This window comes from Cetorhinus maximus, chromosome 20 (genome assembly GCF_964194155.1).
Source record: "Cetorhinus maximus chromosome 20, sCetMax3.hap1.1, whole genome shotgun sequence".
Lineage (NCBI taxonomy): Eukaryota > Metazoa > Chordata > Chondrichthyes > Lamniformes > Cetorhinidae > Cetorhinus > Cetorhinus maximus.
In genome coordinates, this window is record NC_135898.1 from 85,360,274 (window position 1) to 85,383,631 (window position 23,358).

The window sequence follows — 23,358 nt, forward strand, 5'->3', positions numbered from 1 at the left end:
CGCTGAAATTGAGAGCCCAAACCCTTGTTCTTGGATATTGAGTCTTCATTAGAGAGTATTGCCTCACTGTTAATGTTCAGTAACTTATCGGGAGGCCTTAACTGTTGATGGCATTACTGAGTGCAGTCAATTCTTTGGAGATTAAACCTAGAATGTGTAATCGTGCTCAGTTTGGAGCCCGGAGCAGAACTATCTTAAAAGAAGGAAACTGAGGGAGTGAGATCAAACAGTGACTGAATAAATATTTGATGAAGTGAGAGAGAGCGAGAGAGAGAGAAAAAGGCAAGTTTTGCCTTGTAAAATATTGAAGATGCTTTGGAGAATCTGGGAAATATGCCAAAAAGAGTGTCTTAAAAAAGAAACCAGCCATGCTTACCTCTGAGGGCTTCCGAATCCAGTGTTTCACCTAACTGCTCCAAGAGCTTGGCCCTGGCTGCATTCTTCTTGTGCTTCTTGCCCTCGTAGTGCTGTTGGGCCATCATTGGGTTGTTGAACCAGGCACTGCAAAGCTGACAGAACTTGCCTGAGTCACCGTTGTCTGTGATGGGAAGGCCTGAGAAGATGGGAGCTGCAGGTTGTAACACATCAGGAGGAGACTCTGGGATATAAAATAATAATTACAGGGTAAAAATCATATCTATGAACAAAGGATTCACACAGAATGTACAGCAGTGAAACAGGCCACTCAGCCCATCTAGTCCACTACAGTCTCCTCCCAATCCATTGACCTCATTTCAGCCTTTCAGCACATCTTGCTATTCCCTTGTCTCACAACTACAAAGAACTTACATTTATATAGCACCTTTCACCGCCTCAGTGATGTCCCAAAGCATTTCCCAGCCAATGTTGTACTTTCTGAAGTGCAGTCACTGTTGGTAATGTCAGAAATGTGGCAGCCAATCTGTGCACAGCAAGCTCTTAGAAGCAGCAATATAATTATGATCACATAATCTGCTCTCAGTGATGTTGGCTGAGGGATAAATATTTGCTAGGACACTGATGAGAACTCCCCTACTGTTCTTTGGAACAGTGCCATGGGATTTTTTTATGCCCATCTGAGAGAGCTGACAGGGTCTTGGTTTACCATCTCATCTGAAAGACCTCTGACAGTACAGCACTTCCTCAGTTTATCTAGAAAATAAACTGGGAAAAGATTAGGAATCTCTCTCTCTCTCTCATGCCATTTAAAGTTAAAATGGGAGCTAGGAAATTGGACAACAGTGTGCAATGAGCAGCATCACAATGGGTTGTTACTATCTGTCCCAGTCAATGGCAATGGAGCTGAATGCCAGGTGGAACACGCTGCCGCCTTGTTCTGCACTGTCACCTAAGATTAATTACAATACCCCCCTAACCTCCCCACCACTGGTGATCAGAGGATCACCTACCACAACTCATCAGTTTAGGACATTCTTCCGTCCTGCTCTGCTGGTCTCACTGCTGCAGGAGTGCGGCATAAATCCTGTTCAGCCATGGCTGAGAGGTGCTTTCCCACCAGTCCGGGAGCTACTCCCGGGATTTGTTTCATCAATGAAAACAAGAAAAAAAAACAGTGGCCTTACCTAAATTAGATGAAGGTACAGGTGGGGGGGTGGTGTTTGCTAATCTCTGGAATCAGGACTTCTGCTTTACTAGGGAACGCATCCTATCTCAATTTGGAGTCAACAACAGGACACATTCAGGGATACTTGAGGAAAGTGGTCCCACAGGAATGTGCAAGTGTACACAGCTCATTGACACAGGGGAACAGGGAAAAAATAAGATTTGTACGGTTATGTGGAAAGAGTTGGGGAGTGGGACTAATTAGATAACTCTTTCGAAGAACCAACACAGCCATGATGACCTCCTTCAGTGCTGTATCCTGATGACCTCCTTCAGTGCTGTATCTTTCTATGATTCTATGAGACCGGGATAACTGTAGTGTTCAATTGTTCAATTGCTCTGTGTTTGATCATGAGAGTCTGGCAACTGATCTATGCTCACTGTGCTTAATTGGTTATGTCTGGGTGTTGAGTCAGAGAAAAGTAGACAGAGCTGCTAGATCTGTGAGAAGCATGGTGCTAACATTTTGTGCTTGCAGAGGTATTTTAAAAATCTTGTAAATAAACCTGTTGCATACTTAGAAACCAGTGTCATCTCTGCATCGCTCTGAGATATGATACACAACAAGCCAGCAAAACACAACAGTAACATTTTCCGACATTCTCTTTAAAAATAAAAAGGAATTACACCCTGCTGGATTGAAATTTGGAGATGAAAAATACTGAAGTTTGTTTTTTAAAGAACAATGGAAGAGAGTGTAATAGGAATATAGGAAACAATTCCAAAGCTATCAGGATTTATTAACGGTAATGTGGTAGATAAACTATCTTGACTTTTTAAAAAAGCATTTGATAATGTCTCTCACGCAAGCATTGTAGAGAAAGTAAAAGGTCATGGGATAAAGATATTGTAAATTAGTCGGAGAATTGGGTCAATACGAAGTAAAGAGATTTTAAAAGGTACGTTCTTGACTTTCACTTGGCGAGTCTTGAAACCATTATTGTTGCCGACATTTACAAATAACAATGAGGGCAGCGTGAAATGGATTGCATAACCTGGAGATTCTGGGGAAAAAAATCTCTTATGGAACCTTCTCCAACTTTGGCCTCTCGCACATCCCTGACTTTCATTGCTCCATCATTGGTGGTCAGGCCTTCAGCTGCCTGGATTCGACACTCTAGGATTCGTTCCTGAAACCTCTATGCGCCTCACTACTTTAGGATGGCCCTTAAAACTTACCTTTCACCAATGTTTTGGTCCACTTGTCCCAATACCTCCTAATGTGGCTTGGTGTCAAATTCTGTCTGATCAAGCTCTTGTGACGCACCCTGGGATGTTTTTAACATGCTAAAGGCGATATGTAGATGCAAGCTATTGTTACTTATCTTCCAAGGTAACTCCAACAGAGCAGCAGAGAGGGCTGCATTAAGGTTTTTGCTGAGTTCCTTCTAACGGCTTGGCAGGAGAGTGAGAGCACCCGTATGGAAACTCAAGACGGTAGTGCACACAAACAAAAGCATCAGGAAAACAAGAGGTAAAATTGACCGAGGCTAAACAAGGGGGAATAGAGAGACTTATTTTATACAAAGAGGACATGAATGTAGTCAAGGAGAGAAATTACAGCCCGTAGTGGATGGAATGACATGGCGAGTGCAGCTTCCTGAGTGAAGACCATTTCTCATTCATGTTATCAGTGGAGGAGGAATTAGTTACATACAGTGGCTGGGATCTTCCCAACCCTTGGAGGAAGCTTTGGAGGTGAGGGAGCAAGGAAAGTCCCCCATCCAGGCGCGTTTCCCAGGGGAGAGCTGTCACGGGAATCAGGAATCCGCTCCACGGAGGCAGGCAGCCGATTGAAGCAATTAAGGCTCCACTTCAGGGTCATTTTTCCGATCCAATGGAACTTTTTCAGGGTCGGATGGGCCCTTTGCTGAGTCCGGAGCCTGGCAATGATTGGGAGGTGGCCTCCTGGCAGTAGGTTAGAGGGCCATCTGACCTGCTCTCCGTGTCCCTGTGATGGAGCCTCGTGGCGGTGGCCAAAGTCATTCTTGTGGAGGGGGTTCTAAGGATGAGAATTCCAGCTCTGTCTAAATGGAAGGTTGACTGGAAGAAATGGCCTGACAATGCTGCTAGTCAATAGAATGCCGGTAAGGGAAGGTCAATCCATGAAATGCACGTGACCCTCTGATTGTGTGTCTGCTTTATTTGATGCAAATTGTATTCGATTAGGAATTCCAGGTGGACCTTTATTCATTTCTTGAGACAGCGGAGGGGATAACGCTACAAATAATGCATGATCATTCACCACTATCAGTCCAGAAATGTCAAGGTCAAGCAGGGTCATTCTACTCCACAAGAATGACTTTTTCTCTCTGCAGGGGTGTGGGGGGTGGGTGGGAGTTTGGGGGTGGGGGGGACTAAAGACCATTAAAAGAATGGCGAAAATAAAAACTTACATTTATGTAGTGCCTTTCACCACCTCACAGATTTCCCAAAACACTTCACAGCCACTGAAATACTTTCTGAATTGTAGTCACTGTTATAATGTGGGAAATACAGCAGCCGATTTGTGCACAGGAAGCTCCCACAAACAGCAATGTGATATTGACCAGCTAATCTGTTTTTCGGGACAGTGATTGAAGGATAAATATTGGCCAGGATGCCAGGAAGAACGCCCCTGCTCTTCTTCAAAGTAGGGCCACGGGATTTTTTACGTCCACCTGAGAGGGCAGATGGGGCCTCAGTTTAACGTCTCATCCAAAAGAAGGCACCTGAGACGGTGCAGAAGTCCCTCAGTACTACACTGGGAGTGTCGACCTGGATTATGTGTTTAAATCCCTGCTACATTCCATTGTGAAAGAAACAAGAATGATCTCCCAACGTGTCCCCACCAGGTATCGGAGAGGCTGCACAGGCCACTTACTAGAAATGGTGTTATGTGGAGAGGCTGGAGAAGCTGGGTTTGTTCTCCTTAGAGCAGAGGTTAAAGGGAGATTTAATAGAGGTGTTCAAAATTATGAGGGGTTTTGATGAAAGTGAACACCAAGTAATTGCTTCCACAGACAAGAGGATTGGCGACCTGAGAGCACAGGATCTATGGCGACTGGTTAAAGAACCAGAGAGGGCCTGAGTGGAGTTCTTTACAAAGTGAGTTGGAATGTGCTGCCTGAAATGGCGTTGCGACCAAATTCAGTAGCAACTTTCAAAAGGGAATTGGATAAATAATTGAGGAGGAAAAACTTGCAGAGCAAATGAGGTAAGAGTTGGGGCTGGGGTGGGGAGAGTGAGTCTAATTGGATAGCTCTTTCAAAGAGGCACGATGGGCTGAATGGTCTCCTGTGTTGTAGGGTTTTACGATTACTATTGACTACTATCGCTCGAGAACCTACTGTACATTCATTCCACAGTGAGAAGTCAAACAGTTCTGGATTGCTGCTTCATTTCAGCAGCACTTCCTCTCTTTGAGTTTGTCTCCTTCTCTTTCTTCATAACTCTCCTGACAGCCAAAAAGTTACATTTGGAACTCTGAACGTAACCTCTCACTCTGGACGATAGCCTCTTTCTGCTAGAAATTGATGCTGGGACAATGCTGATTTGAAATAATTGCTTAATGGGACACAAATTATGAACCAGCAGAGCGACAGAAGCGATGGCCCGGAGTTTGGCAGCACAGTGAAAGCAGAACTGCCCAAGACTTGGCCATTTGCATTTCCAACACACAGAGGGTAATATTCAACTTTGGTGGGGATGTGAAGCCTGTAGTAGCCAATCGGCCTGTTATAAACTCGCTTCTGTTGCACAGACTGTATGTTCTTTATTCCTTGAGCTTTCGCATTTGACACTCCCATTAAGAAATTAAATCGAGATGCTTCCTCTGATGGGTGTTTGGTCAATGAATGGAACACCATTAGGAGACTGAGCCACATAGACAGAGTTCAATATCCTGGCCTCTGCTGAGTTAGCTCTCTCAGTCAGGCTGAGAGTTAGACCATGCAGAGTAACTTACAATAGTGCCCCGGAAATATAGAGGAAAAAAAAAATCCCCCAAGATTCCAACTCCTGATCTCTGTCCAGTGTACGTCGAGTTCAAACAGAGTTGGAGTCAACAAATGAAGCTTGGTGTGCTTGAATGAGCTGCTGATACATACGGTACGGAATCCCCATGAAGACTGCTCAATGAAGAGTGGAGCCACACCAGGATGAAGAGTCAAGGGGAGGCAGTGGCATCAAAGGGTGGCGGGGGCATAGTGGTATTATCACTGGACTCGTATTCCAGAGGCTCAGGGTAATGCTCTGGGGATCTGGGATTGAACCCCACCACGGCAGTTGGTGAAATTTGAATTCGATAAAAAATCTGGAATTAAAAGTCTGACGATGACCACAAAACCATTGCTCATCGTCAGGAAAAACCCATCTGGTTCACGAATGTCCTTTAGGGCAGGAAATCTGCCGTCCTTACCCGGTCTGGCCTACACGTGACTCCAGACCCACAGCAATATGGTTGACTCTTAAATGCCTTCTGAACAAGGGCAGTTAGGGGTGGACAATAAATGCTGGCCTAGCCAGTGATGCTCACATCTCATGAACGAATATTAAAAAAAAATTCTTCCTTAGACTGCCGGAAGCTAAGCAGAGGAGTTAAAAATGGCTCAGTGTACAGCAGCCTTGTCTCAAGGTCAGACGGTTGTGAGTTCAAGTCTCACTCTGTAGACCTGAGCATAGAAATGCAGGCTGACACAGTCACTGCTCTACTGTGGGAGGGCTGCACGACAGGAAGTGCCATCTTTTCCGATAAGATATGAAACTGTGGCCCTGTCTGTCCGCTCAGCTGGATGCCAAAGATCCACAGCTGCTATTTTAAAGAAGAGCGTGTGAGCTCCTCCCCCCTATCCCTGTCAATATTTATCCCTCAGCCACCAAAAGGCATTGCTGTTTGTGGGGGAACTCGCTATGTGCAAATTGTCTGCTCCAACACCAGTGACATTTCAGAAAGTGCTTCATTGTCCATGAAGTGCTCTGGCAGGTCCAGAGGTCGTGAAGAGCTTTCCCCAAAAATGCAAGTTCTTTTGAAGGGGTAGAATGAAAATAAATCCTATTTTCAGAGATGCATGGGCTTTCTGAATGGTGGAAGAAATGTCCCAGTGGTGATTTCCCCTCTGACCTGTGCTCCCAACAGGGTGCCAGGAGTCATATACTGAACTGCCAGATAATTAGCTTTCACTCAGACTCCAGCTTTCGCTTGGGAGCTCCACAGGATGATTTCAAAAGTAACATTTTTCCCTGTCATCCTCCCCATTTTACACAAGGCAGCAGTAAGCGACTGGAACCACAATGGAATTACTGTACCGAGCAACCTCGGTCATCAAATACCCAGGGCTGATGATGAGCCTCTTACTCCAGTCAATTGTGACCCACTTGTAGTGGATGTAACAGCAGAGTGACCGCGTGACTAGACTAGTAATCCAGAGGCCTGGATTAAAGCCCAGGAGTTACAGGTTCAAATCCCACCATGGTAATTAATGAAGTAGAATCTTGAATTAAAATGTGAGCAATGGTGGCCGTGAAGTTACCAGATTTCCCAGTCTGGCCTATATGTGACTCCAGACCCACAGCAATATTTTAACTGCTCTCTGAAATAGCCCAGCAAGCCAATCAGGTATATTCAAGAAGGCAGCTCATCATTCCTCTCTGAAGGGCAATAAATGCTGGCCTTGCCAATGATGCCCACATCTGAATAAATAAAAAGAAGCATATTTTCAATCCTGAAAACAAATGCATCATTGGGCAAATTGTAGTGAAGGGTTAAAATTGGATGATGATTGATTCCACCTGTATCCTGACCCACGTCCACCCCCCAGTTGACCTGTGAATCTTTGTGCGTCTCCAAGTCCTCGCTGCGTGAGCTGATCTCTGTGCCTGAGATCAGTCAACCTGGGAAGTTGCTGACGTTATTGATCTCTGCCTTGAAGGATAGTGTGCTAGAGGAGGCTCTATACTTGTTAGAGGGGAGAGTACAGCCATGGTATAGATTATATGACAAGCCCTCACAATCTTCAATCACAATCTAGTCACAGGTAATCAGGGCTAATGGACCTGTGGAGTTTTTACTTCAGGATATTTTGGTCAGAGCATCGGAAGACTGACATTGATTAATATTAATTTCACGTTCCAAATGCTCTGCTACTCCGTGCTTCCAACTTTCGGATAACTTTTACCAGGTTCACCGAAATTGGAATGGTTGCTAAGTCCAATCCAGGTGCTTACATTGGAACAGCAACTCTCAACCCAATATCACTAAAAGCAGATGAGCTGGTTGTTTATCAAGCTGCTAGTTTGTGGGATCTTGCTGTGCATGAATTGGCTGCCACGCTTCCTACGTGACTCTCCTTTACCCATGCCCCCCTGTCCCTCCCCGATGTCTGGGACCCGACATCCTGCTCCCTCCCACCCCCAAACACTTTTCTTATGCCAGGAGACCATCCCATTCCGATCCCCGGTTGTAGTTGGTACCCCCATCCCAATTCCCGCCCATTCCGGCCCTGACAATATTCCTGGCTGTTCCAATGGAAGCAGGAATTGAAAAAACGTAAACGATGTCCAGCCAGTACACTCAGGCATTTGGTTCATGACATCTGGGTGTGCTGCCAGTTTCCAAGAACACATCCTCCCCCAGCTCTCCTCCCACCCATGTACCTGTCCCACCGTCAGTTACAATGCACCCCACCGTCTCAGTTGGGGAGGACAAAGTGTCATGTGCACAGCAACGATTGGGCCCCTCTATTTTCTAATCTACATTAACGACAGCTTGAATTAGCAAGGAGACACGTAATTAAGACAGGTGACCAAGAGCTTAGCCGAGAGGTAGGCTTTGTTATTTTATTGTGCGATACGAGCGCTGTCGGCCAGGCCAGCATTTACAGCCCATCCCTAAATGCTCTTGACAAGGTGGCGGTGAGCTGCCTTCATGAACCGCTGCAGTCCATGTGGTGTAGGTACACCCACAGTGTTGTTAGGGAGGGAGTTCGAGGGTTTTGACCCAGCGATAGTGAAGGGACGGTGATATATTTCTAAGTCAGGATGGTGTGTGACTTGGAGGGGAAATTCCAGGTGGTGGTGTTCCCATGCACCTGTTTGTTCTTCTAGGCTGTAGAGGTTGTGGGTTTGGAAGGTGCTGTCATGGGGGCCTTGGTGAATTTAATGGGAGTCTTAGAGAAAGTGAGAGAGGTGGAGAGATGGAGGAGTTTAGGGAGGGAGTTCCAGGGCTTGGAACCTAGGTGGCTGAAGGCACGGCCAATGGCGGAGTGATGAAAATTGTGTAGGTTAGTATGGAAGTATGGATTCAGAAAATGCCAAGAAGCGGGGCATAATTTTTAAATGTGAGGTTCCGATGTATGGAGGACAGTGGAAAGAACTGTCAAGCTTTTATAAAATCTTAGGTCAGGAAATACTCTGACTTTTGGCTGATTGGAAGTTTGGAGAAGCACTTTTGTCTACAGAACTCTATAGTAAGACAATAGCAAAGATAAAGAACTGTGTTATGTTAACTATGATAGCTAATGGATCTCCTGCTTAGCAAACAAAAACATCACGCATGAGGGACACGTATGTTTACAATACAGTAATGGACAACAATGAAATAATGGTAAACTAATCAGGTCAATAATACAATGATAGTAAACTAATCAGATTGGTTAAGATGAGGTGCCACCCTACCCAAGGGTAAATTAATCAGTCACCTAATAGGGTACAAGACTGGACTCAAAAAGGGTGGCGTACTAGTATTACCACTGGACTAGTAATCCAGATGCTCAGGGTAATGTTTCGGGGGCCTGGGTTTGAATCCCACCACGACAGATGGTGAAATTTGAATTCAATTAAAAAATCTGGAATTAAAAGTCTAATGATGACCATGAAACCATGGTCAATTGTCATAAAAACCCATCTGGTTCACTAATGTCCTTTCAGGAAGAAAATCTGTGGTCCTTACGTGGTCTGACCTACAGGCCCACAGGCAACATGGTTGACTCTTAAATGCCCACCAAAATGGCCTAGCAAGCCACTCAGTTCTCAAGGGCAATTAGGGATGGACAATAAATGCTGGCCCAGCCAGCGACGCCCACATCCCGTGAACAAATAAAAAAAGAACCAAGAGAAGAGGAGATATACTATGGTCAACAAGAACACAGCAGCAACAAGAACAAAGCCCCTACCAACCAGCGAGTCCGGAGCTGGTGAGCTACTGCCTTGCTAAATACCATTTTGTTACACTACTCGTGCTTATACTTAATAAACGTTTTACTGCTTATACCAATAGTCTCATACCCGGAGTGGTCAGTGCCTAGTCAGAACTAAAGGTCCCAAAAGTTGACTCGAAGTTACAATAGGAGATGCGCATGAGGCCAGTGTTGAAGGGGTGCAGAGATGTTGGAGAAAGTGGGGGGCTGAAGAATGCAGGGTTATAACAACCAGCAACTGGGGCTCTGTTCTATCAGTCATAACTTCCATGACCAAAAATTGGGCCTGTGATGTTCCATTGGCAGATCATTTTTAGATATCCTTGACTCTAAGATCCTTTATCAAGAAATGCTTCTTCTGAGTGTCCATTTGGCTTCTCCATGCTGAAAAAACCTCTTCATGATCCCTGGTCCTTTGCAGTTTGCAGCCAGCTCCTCCTATCCAGGGTTACCTGATGCGGTAAAGTGCTTTAGGAGCTTATTCCGTTGCTCCTTCTTTCCTGGTCTCCACAGGTGGAGGGGAGGTTTGGTGGGGAAACGAGGCTATGGAGGTGACTTAAAAACAAGGATGAGAATTTGAAAGTCAAGTATTGTCAGACCCAGCCGATGTAGGTCAGTGCACAGTAGGGCGGGTGAATGGGACTCGATCTCACTGAGAATAAAGGCAGCAGAGTTCTGGACGAGTTATAGAATGACCTGGCTATCTAAATGTAAGGCAGAGGAAGCAACAACAATACTTCCAGAAGGCTTTCAATCAGTTATAGAGTTGGGCAGAAAACTGGCAAACACCTTCAGCACTAATAAAAGGGATGCCTTGCTAGCCAGTTGTAAAATTAAAATTCACAGCTTATGATAGCTGTGTTCTTCAGAGGTCCATGTTAGGATTCCCCAAGGTGAATGTCCCACACCCTCTCCGAGCCACTCACCATCCAGACTTGGAAATATATCGCCGTTCCTTCACTGTCGCTGGGTCAAAATCCTGGAACTCCCTTCCTAACAGCACTGTGGGTGTACCTACACCACATGGACTGCAGTGGTTTTAAGAAGGCAGCTCACCACCACCTTCTCAAGGGCAATTAGGAACGGGCAACAAATGTTGGCCCAGCCAGCGACGCCCACGACCTGAGAATGAATTTTTAAAAACAGTCAGGATCTCTGCTCCTAATCAGTACTTAGTAAATTGAGAGCATGCGTGATTGTGTTTGAACCAATTGAGCAGTAGAATGCCAGTGATGAAGATCCATGATGAAAATGCATAAGGGCAATTTATTTTTATTCTTTCACAGGATGTGGGCGTCTCTGGCTAGGCCTGCATTTTTATTGCCCATCCCTCGTTGCCCTTGAGAAGGTGGTGGTGAGCTGCCTTCTAGAAATGCTGCAGTCCACGTGGTGTAGGTACACCCACAGTGCTGTTAGGGAGGAAGTTCCAGGATTTTGACCCAGCAACAGTGAAGGAACGGCGATATATTTCCAAGTCAGGATGGTGAGTGACTTGGAGGGGAACTTCCAGGAGATGGTGTTCCCATGTGTCTGCTGCCCTTGTTCTTCTAGGAGGAGGAGAGTGTTTGAAGACCAGGACCAAGCTCATGGTCTACAGAGCAGTAGTGATTCCCGCTTGCCTATATGGCTCAAAGATGTGGACTATGTACAGCAGGCACCTCAAATCTCTGGAGGAGGACCACCAGGGCTGCCTCTGCAAGATCCTGCAAATCCATTGGCAGGATAGGCACACCAATGTCAGTGTCCTCACCCAGGCCATCATCCCCAACCTCGAAGCATTGACCATGCTCGATCAGCTCCGCTGAGTGGGTCACATCGTCCACATGCCTGGCACGAGACTCCTGAAACAAGAGCTCTACCCGGAACTTCGACACGGAAAGGGAGCCCCAGAAAGGCAGAGGAAATGCTTCAAGGGCCTGGGAAAAGTGCAACATCCCCATCGACATCTGGGAATCCCTGGCCCAAGACTGCCCGAAGTGGAGGGAAAGCATCCGGGAAGGAACTGAACACCTCGAGTCTCATTGCCAAGGGCAAGCTGAAGTCAAGCATCAACGGCAAAAGGAGCGTGTGGCAACACGAGCACCCCACCCATCCTTTCCCTCTACCACTCTCTGCCCCACCTGTGATAGAGACTGTAGGTTGCGCATTGGGCTCTTCAGTCACCTGAGAACTCATTTTTAAAGTGGAAGCAAGTCATCCTCAACCCCGAGGGACAGCCTAAGAAGGGTATATATCTCATCTCTCTCTAGGTGGTAGAGGTCGCGCGTTTGGAAGGTGCTGTTGAAGGAGCCTTGGTGAGCTGCTGCAGCGTATCTTGTAGACGGTACACACTGCTGCCACTGTGCATCAGCGGTGGAGTTTGTGAATATTTGTGGATGGGGTGCCAATCAAGCGGGCTGCTTTGTCCTGGATGGTGTTGAGCTTCTTGAGTGTTGTTGGAGCTGCACTCATCCAGGCAAGTGGAGAGACGTCCATCATACTCCTGATTTGTGCCTTGTAGATAGCAGACAGGTTTTGGGGAGTCAGGAGGTGAGTTATTTGCCAAAGAATTCTAAGCCTCTGACCTGCTCTTGTAGCCATAGTTTTTATATGGCTAGTCCATTTCAGTTTCTGGTCAATGGTAACCCCCAGGATGTTGATAGTGGGGGATTCAGCGATGGTAATGCCATTGAACATCCACGGTCGTTGACAGGGCCCTCAACTGTGTCCGGCCCATATCCCGCGCATCCTCCCTCATGCCTTCTCCTCCTTCCCAGAAACATGATAGGGTCCCCCTTGTCCTCACTTATCACCCCACCAGCCTCCGCATTCAAAGGATCATCCTCCGCCATTTCCGCCAACTCCAGCATGATGCCACCACCAAACACATCTTCCCTGACGGCATTCCGTAGGGATCGTTCCCTCCGGGACACCCTGGTCCACTCCTCCATCACCCCCTACTCCTCAACCCCCACTTATGGCACCTCCCCATGCCCACGCAGAAGATGCAACACCTGCCCCTTCACTTCCTCTCTCCTCACCGTCCAAGGGCCCAAACACTCCTTTCAAGTGAAGCAGCATTTCACTTGCATTTCCCCTAACTTAGTCTACTGCATTCGTTGCTCCCAATTCGGTCTCCTCTACATTGGAGAGACCAAACGCAAACTGGGCGACCGTTTTGCAGAACACCTGCGGTCTGTCCGCAAGAAAGACCCAAACCTCCCTGTCGCTTGCCATTTTAACACTCCACCCTGCTCTCTTGCCCACATGTCTGTCCTTGGCTTGCTGCATTGTTCCAGTGAAGCCCAACGCAAACTGGAGGAACAGCACCTCATCTTCCGACTAGGCACTTTACAGCCTTCCGGGCTGAATATTGAATTCAACAACTTTAGATCTTAAACCCCCCCCCCCCCCACTTTTTTTTCAATGATTTATATAGATTCTTCTTTCCCCACCTATTTCCATTATTTTTAAATCTAAAACTAAAACCTTGTTAGTCTGTCCACCCCACCCCCACTAGAGCTGTACTTTGAATATCCTGTCTTCCATTCTTAATTAGCACTTTTCTTAGACAAATATCACCACCTTCAACACCTCTTTGACCCTTTTGTCTGTGACATCTTTTGATTATCTGCTCCTATCACTGCTTATCTCCACAATCACCACACCCTCAACGTCTCTCTCCCCCCTGCCCCCCCAGCCCTCCCCCCCACCCCACCCCCCCCCCCGCACCTTAGACCAGCTTATATTTCACCCCTCTCCTAACTATGCTTCAGTTCTGCCGAAGGGCCATGAAGGCTCGAAACGTTAACTGATTTCTTCTCCGCCGATGCTGCCAGACCTGCTGAGTTTTTCCAGGTAATTCTGTTTTTGTTTTGTTATCAAGGGGCAATGGTTGGGCTCTCTCTTGTTGGCACTTGTGTGGAGCGAATGTTACTTGCCACTTGTCAGTCCAAGCCTGGATATTGTCCAGGTCTTACTGCATTTGGACATGGACTGCTTCACTATCTGAGGAGTCACGAATGGTGCTGAACATTGTGCAATCATCAGCGAACATCCCCACTTCTGACCTTATGATGGAAGGAGGATCATTGATGACGCAGCTGAAGATGGTCGGGCCGAGGACACTACCCTGAGGAACTCCTGCAGTGATGTCCTGGAGCTGAAGTGACTGATCTCCAACAACCACAACCATCTTCCTTTGTGTTGGTTTGACTCCAACCAATGGAGTGTTTTCCCCCGATTCCAATTGACTCAATTTTGCTACGGCTCCTTGATGCCACGCTCGGTCAAATGCTGCCCTGATGTCAAGGGTATTCACTCTCACCTCACCTCGGAAGTTCAGCTCTTTTGTCCATGTTTGAACAAAGGCTGTAATGAGATCAGGAGCTGAGTGGCCCTGGCAGAACCCAGACTGAGCGTCAATGAGCAACTGATTTCTGAGCAAGTGCCGCTTGAAAGCACTGTCGACAACCCCTTCCATCACTTTACTGATGATCGAGAGTAGACTGATGGGACGGTAATTGGGCGAGTTAGATTTATTCTGCTTTTTGCGGCAGGACATATCTGGGCAATTTTCCACATAGCCGGGTAGATGCCAGTGTTGTAGCTGTACTGGAACAGCTTGGCTAGGGGTGCGGCAAGTTCTTCAGTACAATTGCTGGAAGGTTGTCAGGGCCCATAGCCTTTGTAGTATCCAGTGCCTTCAGCCATTTCTTGGTATCATGTGGAGCGAATCGAATTGGCTGAAGACTGACATCTGTGATGCTGGAGACCTCCGGAGGAGGCTGAGATGGACGCGGGCAAAAACATTACTGAAGCAACAAAAATGATAATAAATTGCATTTTTACATAGCCTTTAATATAGTAAAGTATCTCAAGGTGCTGCACAGAAGATGTTATCAAACAAAATTTGACATCTTTAAGCTGCAAAGATGATATTTGGGCAGCTGACCAAAGACTTGATCAAAGAGGTGGGTTTTAAGGAGTATCTTAAATGTGGAAAGAGAGACTGGAGTCGTTTAGGGAGAGAATTCCGGCACTTAGGGCCTTGGCAGCTGAAGTCACGGCTGCCAATGAAGGAACAATTAAAATCAGGGATGCTCACAAGGCCAGAATATAGGAGCGCAGACACCTCAGTGGTTTGTCGGGCTAGAGGAGTTTACAGACGTGGGGAGGGGGTGAGGTCTTGAGTGATTTGAAGGCAAGGATGAGAATTTCAAAAATGAGGCAGTGCCAGGCCAGGCGCTAGTAAAAGTCAGCAAGCAGGGAGGTGATGGGTGAACGGGGCTTGGTGCGAGTTAGAATATGAGCAGCAAGATTTTGGATGAGCTCAATTTTATCTCGATGAAAGGTGGGAGGCCGGCTGGGAGGGGTATTGGAATAATCAAGTCTGGAGGGAGCAAAGGCATGGGTGAGGGTTTCAGCAGCAGATGAGGTGAGGCAGGGGTGGAGTCAGGTGGTGTCACAGAGATGGAAATAGGCGGTCTTGGTGATGGTGCAGAACTGTGGTTGTGAACTCACCTCGGTGTCCAATATGACACTAAAGGCTGTGAATGATCTGGTTTGGCCTCGGACAGTGGTTGGGGGAGAGGAGTGGAGCTGATAGCTGGGGAAATAGAAAGAAGTTTCAAGCAGAAAAACGCAAACCTAAAATAATGAATGGAGGTTGCCTTAGGAATTCAAAAGATGCAGAAACAAATGCACGTGAAGCATTTATTCAGAAACAAGTAAGGCAATTTCGGAACATTATAATTAACACGTTTTTAATAATCAGCTGAATGATCGCATCGCTGATTCCAATTTTGATTTCCCAAAGGTTAGCCTCCCTGGCTCTGTGAACATTAAGAATGATGTTTTACTAATTTAAATCGGTGCTCAATAAAATTAACCTCCAGCACATTAGAGCAGAGTGCTTGCAATTAGATTCAACGCACTTGCGCCTCAACATTGGTGGACTGGAAGCCGTCCTAATGGTTCCTGTTCAGATAACAAACTCAGCGTCTGGACTCTATTTTGGAAGAATTAAAATAGAACATCCATGGCGTCCACTGGTACAGCCTATTCTATCCACCCACAAGTAAATAGAGTTATAATGGCACACAACAAGGCCATTCGGCTATCGAGTTCTTAACCCATAATGCGGAGAAAGAGCTTACATGTACATGGCACCTTTCACAGCCTTAGGATGTCCCAAAGTCCTTCATAGCCCATGAAGTACCTCAAAATGTCGCCACCATTGTATTGTAGGAAGCTTGACAGTTGTGCACAGCAAGCCCATCCCACAAACAGCAATGAGATGACCACAGATAATGTACCAGCCTCAGCTCGGTGGGTAGGACCCTTGCCTCTGAGTCAGAAGATTATGGGCTCAAATCTCACTCCAAAGACTTGAGCACAAGATCTCAGCCAGCATCCTATTTTGGTTCTGAGGGAGTGCTGCATAGTCCAAGGTTTTAAAAAAAAATCTTATCCTTCCTTGGGATGTGGGCATCACTGGCAAGGCCAGCATTTATTGCCCTTGAACTGGGTGGTTTGTTTGGCTATTCCAGAGGACAGTTAAGAGTCAACCACATTGCTGTGGGTCTGGAGTCACATATAGGTCCAAGTGGGTAAGGTCAGCAGATTTCCTTCCCTAAAGGACATTAGTGAACCAGATGGCTTTTTATGGGTTTCATGGTCATCATCAGATTTTTAGTTCCACATTTTATCGAATTTTAAATTCTACTAGCTACCATGGTGGGATTTGAACCCATGTCTGCAGAACATTAGCTTGGGCCTCAGGGTTACTAATTGAATGACATTACCATGACACCACCTTCTCCCTTTGGCCATCTTCTAATGGGCCCAGTCTGCTCTATCAAGCGGACGATAAAAATCTTGCGGTGGCACTTGTTTGAAGAAGATTGTGTAATGAAGAACTTATAAGCAGTTTTTATGGTAAGTTGGTTGGGGGATAAATGTTGGCCAGGGTGCCAAGGAGGACTCCCCTGCTCGTCCTAAAAATAGTGGCTGTGAGGTGTTTAACATCTAGCCGAGAGGGCAGTCATTCGCTTGGTTTTCAGCCGAAAGACAGTGCCTCTGACAGCGCAGCACTCCTCCAATACTGGCACTGGGAGTGTCAGTGTAGATTTTGCCCTCAAGTCGCTGGAGTGGGACTTGAACACGTAATGTTCTGACTCTGCAGCAGCAGCGACCCGCGGCTGACGCAGTGTTTAATTCTCCAGGATAATCCTGGAGGGTTGGCAATCCTGAGAAAAACCTGGTGATCACTGTGAAGAGGAGTCTGTAATGGTGCAACTTGTTTGTGTTCAGGGGACAGACCACCAGCTACAGAAACCTGGTCAAACAGCTGTGATCTTTGAAAAGCCGTTGGCACCCTGATCTCTGTCAAGATGTCCCAAAGGAGGCTTACCTGTTGTCCTCGGAGGTACAGGCGGTTCTCCCAGCACCAGTCTCATTCTCTTAGCATGTGTTTTCCCTTGGTAATGAGACTGTGCTACAATTGCTGAGGTGAAGAACATATTACAGAGGGTGCAGCATTTGTTTTTATCCACCTCTCCATCATCGCTGTCCTGAGAGGATAGAGAGAGAGAGAGAGAGACAGTGAGAAAAGAGAGAAGAGTTATAGAACCAACTGATCACTGAAACAAAAATGTGGATCTACCCCAAATATACACCAGCCACTGAAAGAGATTTCCATTTCTGTAAACGCCAACGGAGGAGCGATTAAAATCAGGGATGCTCACAAGGCCAGAATTGGAGGAGTGCAGGTATCTCAGTGGGTTGTCGGGCTAGAGGAGTTTACAGACGTGGGGAGAGGGTGAAGCCTTGAGGGATTTGAAGGCAAGGATGAGAATTTGAAAGCGGAGGCATTGCCAGTCAAGGAGCTAGTGAAAGTCAGCGAGCACAGAGGTGATGGGTGAACAGGACTTGGTGCGAGATAGGATATGGGCAGCAGAGTTTTGGATGAACTCAATTTCATCTCACTGGAAGGTGGGGGGCCTGCCGGGAGCATGTTGGAATAATCAAGTCTAGAGGGAACAAAGGCATGGATGAGGGTTTCAGCAGCAGATGAGCTGAGGCAGGATGGAGTCAGGCAGTGTTACAGAGGTGGAAAGAGGCAGTCTTGGCGATGGTGCAGAACTGTGGTTGTGAACTGAGAACCAAGGATGTGAATGATATCTTACAAACATAAATATAAAAGGGAAGACTTGATTTCTGTAGCATCCTTCACAACCTCAGGACAACCCAAAGCACTTTACTACCAATGAAGTACTTTTGAAGTGTAGTCACTGTTGTAATGTAGGAAATGAAGCTCTTAACTTGCACAGCAAGCTCCCACAAAAGCAATCTGATAATGACCACTTAGCCTCTTTCAGTGAGGTCACACGAGGGATACAAATTGGTCGGGATAACTCCCCTGCTCTCCTTCAAATAGTGTCACGGGATCTTTTACATCCACTTGAGAGGGTAGACAGGGGTTTAAAGTCTCAACCGGAAGGAGGCATCACCAACAGTGCAGCACTCCCTCAGTACTGCACTGGGAGTGCACAGGTGGGTTATGGGCTCAAATACCAGGAGTGGGACTTTAATCCCCAACTTTCTGATTCAGAGGTGAGAGTGCTGAACTGAGGCACAGCTGACACTATAGAAGTTACATCAGGCTATTTACTGACTTCTTCATATGAATGTATAATAACACCTTTCTATAACATTTGCAGCTTAGCCCACTTAATCACTCAACCTGCAAAAGCAGCTCAAGTACAAGCGCTGTCAATTGTCACAAGGTGTTATTAGTTTTAGCTGAAGCCAGCCTGAGACTATTCTGTTTTCTGAGTGGAAAGAACAAGTGGATGTTATAACACCTGAGCATCTCTGTAACTGGATGAATCACTGACCACCCCATCACTGGCCACCCATCACTGACCACCCACCCCTGACCACCCCATCACTGGCCACCCATCACTGACCACCCACCCCTGACAACCCAATCACTGACCACCCCATCACTGACCACCCCATCACTGACCACCCACCCCTGACCACCCATCACTGACCGCCCCATCACTGACCGCCCCATCACTGACTGCCCCATCACTGACCGCCCCACCACTGACCGCCCCATCACTGACCGCCCCATCACTGACCGCCCCACCACTGACCACCCCATCCCTGACCACCCCATCACTGACCACCCACCCCTGACCACCCATCACTGACCGCCCCATCACTGACCGCCCCATCACTGACCGCCCCATCACTGACCGCCCCATCACTGACCCCCCCACCACTGACCCCCCCACCACTGACCGCCCCATCACTAACCGCCCCATCACTGACCGCCCCATCACTGACCGCCCCACCACTGACCATCCCACCACTGACCATCCCACCACCGACCATCCCGTCACCGACCACCCCGTCGCTGACCCCCCCACCACTGACCCCCCCACCACTGACCCCCCCACCACTGACCGCCCCATCACTGACCGCCCCATCACTGACCGCCCCATCACTGACCGCCCCACCACTGACCATCCCACCACTGACCATCCCACCACCGACCATCCCGTCACTGACCACCCCATCACTGACCACCCCATCACTGACCACCCCTGACTACCCAATCACTGACCACCCCATCACTGACCACCCCATCACTATTGTTTGGAATTTACTCAAGGTCAGCCTCCTCCTGACAACAGCCTCCATGAGGACACGGTGGCCCTAAATTTCCTTGGACTATCTGATGCTGTATTACCGTAATTGGGTCGGGGCATCTCCGACTAACCCACTCGAAGTGGGTCGGAAACCCTGATGCAATTGCGTTTTTTGCTACGTTTCTGATATAGTCAGAGCAGCAGAAATTCTGAGGAAATTCTGCACCCCATGTCTCTTTCAATTGAAACAGTTAACAAGGCTGTAAGGGTCCAATTATGAGGAGAGATTACGTAAATTAGGTTTGTGTTCCCTGGAATATAGAAGCTTAAATGGTGATTTGATTAAGGTTTTTAGGATTTTGAAAGGAATCAAAAGGCTTGTTGTGGGATAAGTCTGGTACAAAGGGGTCATTCATGAGAAAGTTTGGAAACACTTCTTCACATAAAGGGTGGTAGGAGTGTGAAACTCTCTCTAACATAAAGCAGTAGACGCAAGCTCAATTAGTTATGTTGAAGCTGAGATCGATAGATTTTGTTCCTAGCCAAGGGCATTAAGGGAAATGGAGCCAAGGCATTAGGATACAAATCAGCCATGATCTCATTGAATGGTGGAACAGGCTTGAGGGGTTGAATGGCCTCCTCCTGTTATACAACACTGGGTTATTAACTATCTCCTTCACAGAGTTATTGCAGCTGATCTCTTGAGTGCCCACACCATTACCTGGCTCACTGACTGGGAAACTAAAACAGGATGACCATTCCACCTTCTGTCCATCCAGAGGACAGAAAAATTTTGGCATTTCCTACCGAACTATTCAGATTCATTTGCATGTAAAATGATGCATAGAAGCAAAAACTGAGATGCCATAAAGAATAGATTGGAGCATGGAAACAGAGTGCCCGGGCCCAATAGATCCACGCATGTTCATGCTCCACACGAGCAGAAATAGTGTCGGAGAGTGGCGGGGAGGAGGGAGGCTGCCTTTTACATCCACCTGAGTAGTTAACATTTCATCCAAAAGCCAGCACCTTCGGAGTGTAGCACTCCCTCAGTGCTGCACTACAGTGGGACTATGAACCCACAACCGTCTGACCTTGAGGTAGCAGAGGTACCCACTGAGCCATTGCTGACACATGACATTTGCACCATGTACCAATGGACTATTTAAGGTAATCTATCATGTGCCCAGCTCCTTCTGGCACACTCTTAGAATGGTACAATCACAAGGTTGTTGCTTACAGAGCTCTAAGCAACACCCCCCATCCTCAGGTTAGCAGTAATGGTTGTCAGCAACTGATAAAGAGTAGAACATTAATCTATGCAGTTCTTCAAAGAAGTCAATGTCACCAATATAAACAATTCACCCAGAGTGTGGTGAGAATGTGGAACTCGCTTACATAAGGAGTAGCTGAGGTAAGCAGAATAGATAGATTTAAGTGGGGGGGTGGGTGAGGTGGGGGGTTGCTGGGTAAACACATGAGGGAGAAAGAAATAGACAGTTATGATGATAGGGTGAGATGAAGGGGGGGGCGCGGGAGGAGGCTCATATGGAACATAAACATGAGTGTGGGCCAGTAGGGCTGAAAGCCCTGTTCTGTGCCATAAATTGTTTACCAGCATTTCAATCACACGAAATCAGCACATGGACAACGATCAGAAACGGCACCTTAGTCTGCTGTGTTATAACTGGAAGGATACCAAAAACAGGCCCCCACGGAGCTCTGCAACTGAGAGTCTGGTGCAGCGTCTTGGCATGTTGAATTTATTGCGATTCTCTATGGTAACAATGAATTGGGGAGTGTTTGGAATTCTATGGAGTTCTATACTATGCCAGTGAGACACAGAACCTGATCCATCATATTGAGAGTCTACACAAGGACAATCAACGAAAAACAGTTTGGTCATGGAGATTCTACACGATGGGATTAAATGAGAAGAGGTTGGATCAACTGGAAATTCCACGAGATAAAATAGGAGGAGATTTTTGCCCACTGCGTTTCCCTAGTAAGTAGTTCCATTGGATTGCGAAATCCAGGTTCACTTTTGGAAATAGTGTATAATAGGCCATACAGGATCAGTGTCCCGGCCAATATTTATCCCTCAACAGCATCACTAAAACAAATTATCCGGTCATTATCACATCGAGGTTTGTGGGAGCTTGCTGTGCACAAATTGGCTGCCGTGTTTCCTACATTACAACAGTAGCAGCGCTTCATAAGTACCGCATTGGCTTAAAGGGCTTCAGGATGTCCTGAGCTTGTGCAAGATGCTATAGAAATGCAAGATTGTTTTTCCAGTGCAAGTGAATGGGGATCAGTTTGATCAACAGGGATTCTACAAGGGTAAATGGGAAAGGGAACACTTGTTGGGTCTGTGACACAAGAGGATTTAATATTTCCCTGCACCGGTTGTCTCGTGTGCCTTTTCAAATGACTGGTTTTGTTGCACTGAGACCCTGCAACACTGGAGGCAGCGAGAGCAATGGGCAAAGCTCGGTCAGTAACATGTGTGCTCGACAGATGTTACAGCTGGGTTTCCACACTTCCAAGATTTCGAGAAAAACATAATGATCTATGTTTGACAGCTGGAAGTCTGATTGGAATTAAAGAACATCCCCACCAGCTTCTGAGTGAACGCAGATCTGAGGGAAATGCTTTGATGAATTGTCTTTATACAAAGTGCATAAAGTATGCAGAGACATACAAATCTCACAGTGGGAACAAGCATAAATGCAAATTTACTGAGCAAGTTACCATTCCTTCCATTGTTCCTTTATAAATAACATGTTTTTTCAGCATTTTAAAGCACTGTCTCAGTTCACTGTGTAAGCACTCTGTATGCACCCTTCTACACACAGGGTTGGAAGTAGAGAACATGTGATGAGGGTCTTTGGAAACATTGGAACACGTGTGGATCATTCAACCCTCAAGTTGGTTCTGTCATGCAATTAGATGATGGCTGATCAGTATCAGTCGTTAAAGGCGCTACATAATTGTAAGTTCTATCTTATTGAGTTTTTCTCTCAATCAAGTCAGAGGGAGTACAGCTGCAATAAGCTTCATGGGAGTAAGGCAAGGCTGGATGGCCTCTACTTTAATGCCAGGAGTATTACAAGTAAAACGGATGAGTAAATGGTGAGAATTGACATGTGGAATTGTGATATATTAGCCATCACTGAGATGTGGTTGAGGGAAGGGCAGGATTGGCAGCTCAAAATTCCGGGATATAGAATCTTCAGGCGAGACAGGGGAGGGGGTAAAAGAGGAGGAGGCATGGCATTATTAGTTAAGGAGTCAGTTACTGCAGTAAAGAGAGATTATATCTTGGAGGGGGCATCGAATGAAGCTTTGTGGGTAGAGCTTAGGAATAAAAAAGGGGTAAACACATTATTAGGTGTTTATTATAAACCCCCAGATAGTCAGCGGGAAATTGAGGAGCAAATATGTGCACGATTTGTGGAGGTGTGTAAAAACAATAACAATAGGGTATATATTAGATAATTTCAACTTTCCCAACATTAATTGGGATAGACATAGTGTTAAGGGCTTGGATGGAGTGGATTTCTTGAAATGTGTACAGGAGAACTTTTTAGGTCAATATGTAGAGGGTCCAACAAGGGATGGCGCATTGCTGGACCTAATCCTGGGGAATGAAGCCGGACAGGTGGCTGAGGTGGTGGTGGGTGAGCATTTTAGTGATAGCGACCACAACATGGTACAATTTAAGTTTGTTATGGACAAAGAAATCAACAAGTTGCAAAAAAATGTTTTGGATTGGGGGAGAGTGGATTTTAGTAAAATAAGGCAGGATCTGGCCAAGTTAGACTGGGAACAGCTACTTATGGGGAAATCTACAGAGGAGCAGTGGGGAACATTCAAAAAGGAAATGGGGAGGGTACAGGCTAAACATGTTCTCTCTAGGGTGATAGGAAGGAATAACA

General features: G+C 46.6%; 1 protein-coding gene across 2 annotated transcripts in view; it reads right to left on the reverse strand.

Moving 5' to 3' along the window:
- LOC144694539 (zinc finger matrin-type protein 4) overlaps positions 1–23,358 on the reverse strand; it is a 402,800-nt gene that overhangs the window by 256,770 nt on the left and 122,672 nt on the right. For both annotated transcript variants that reach the window (XM_078565096.1, XM_078565095.1), the window contains exons 4-5: positions 17,170–17,329; positions 377–598 (exon numbers count right to left, since the gene is read on the reverse strand). In XM_078565096.1, the coding sequence (XP_078421222.1) occupies positions 377–598; positions 17,170–17,329 (382 nt within the window). The remainder of the gene's footprint in view (positions 1–376; positions 599–17,169; positions 17,330–23,358) is intronic.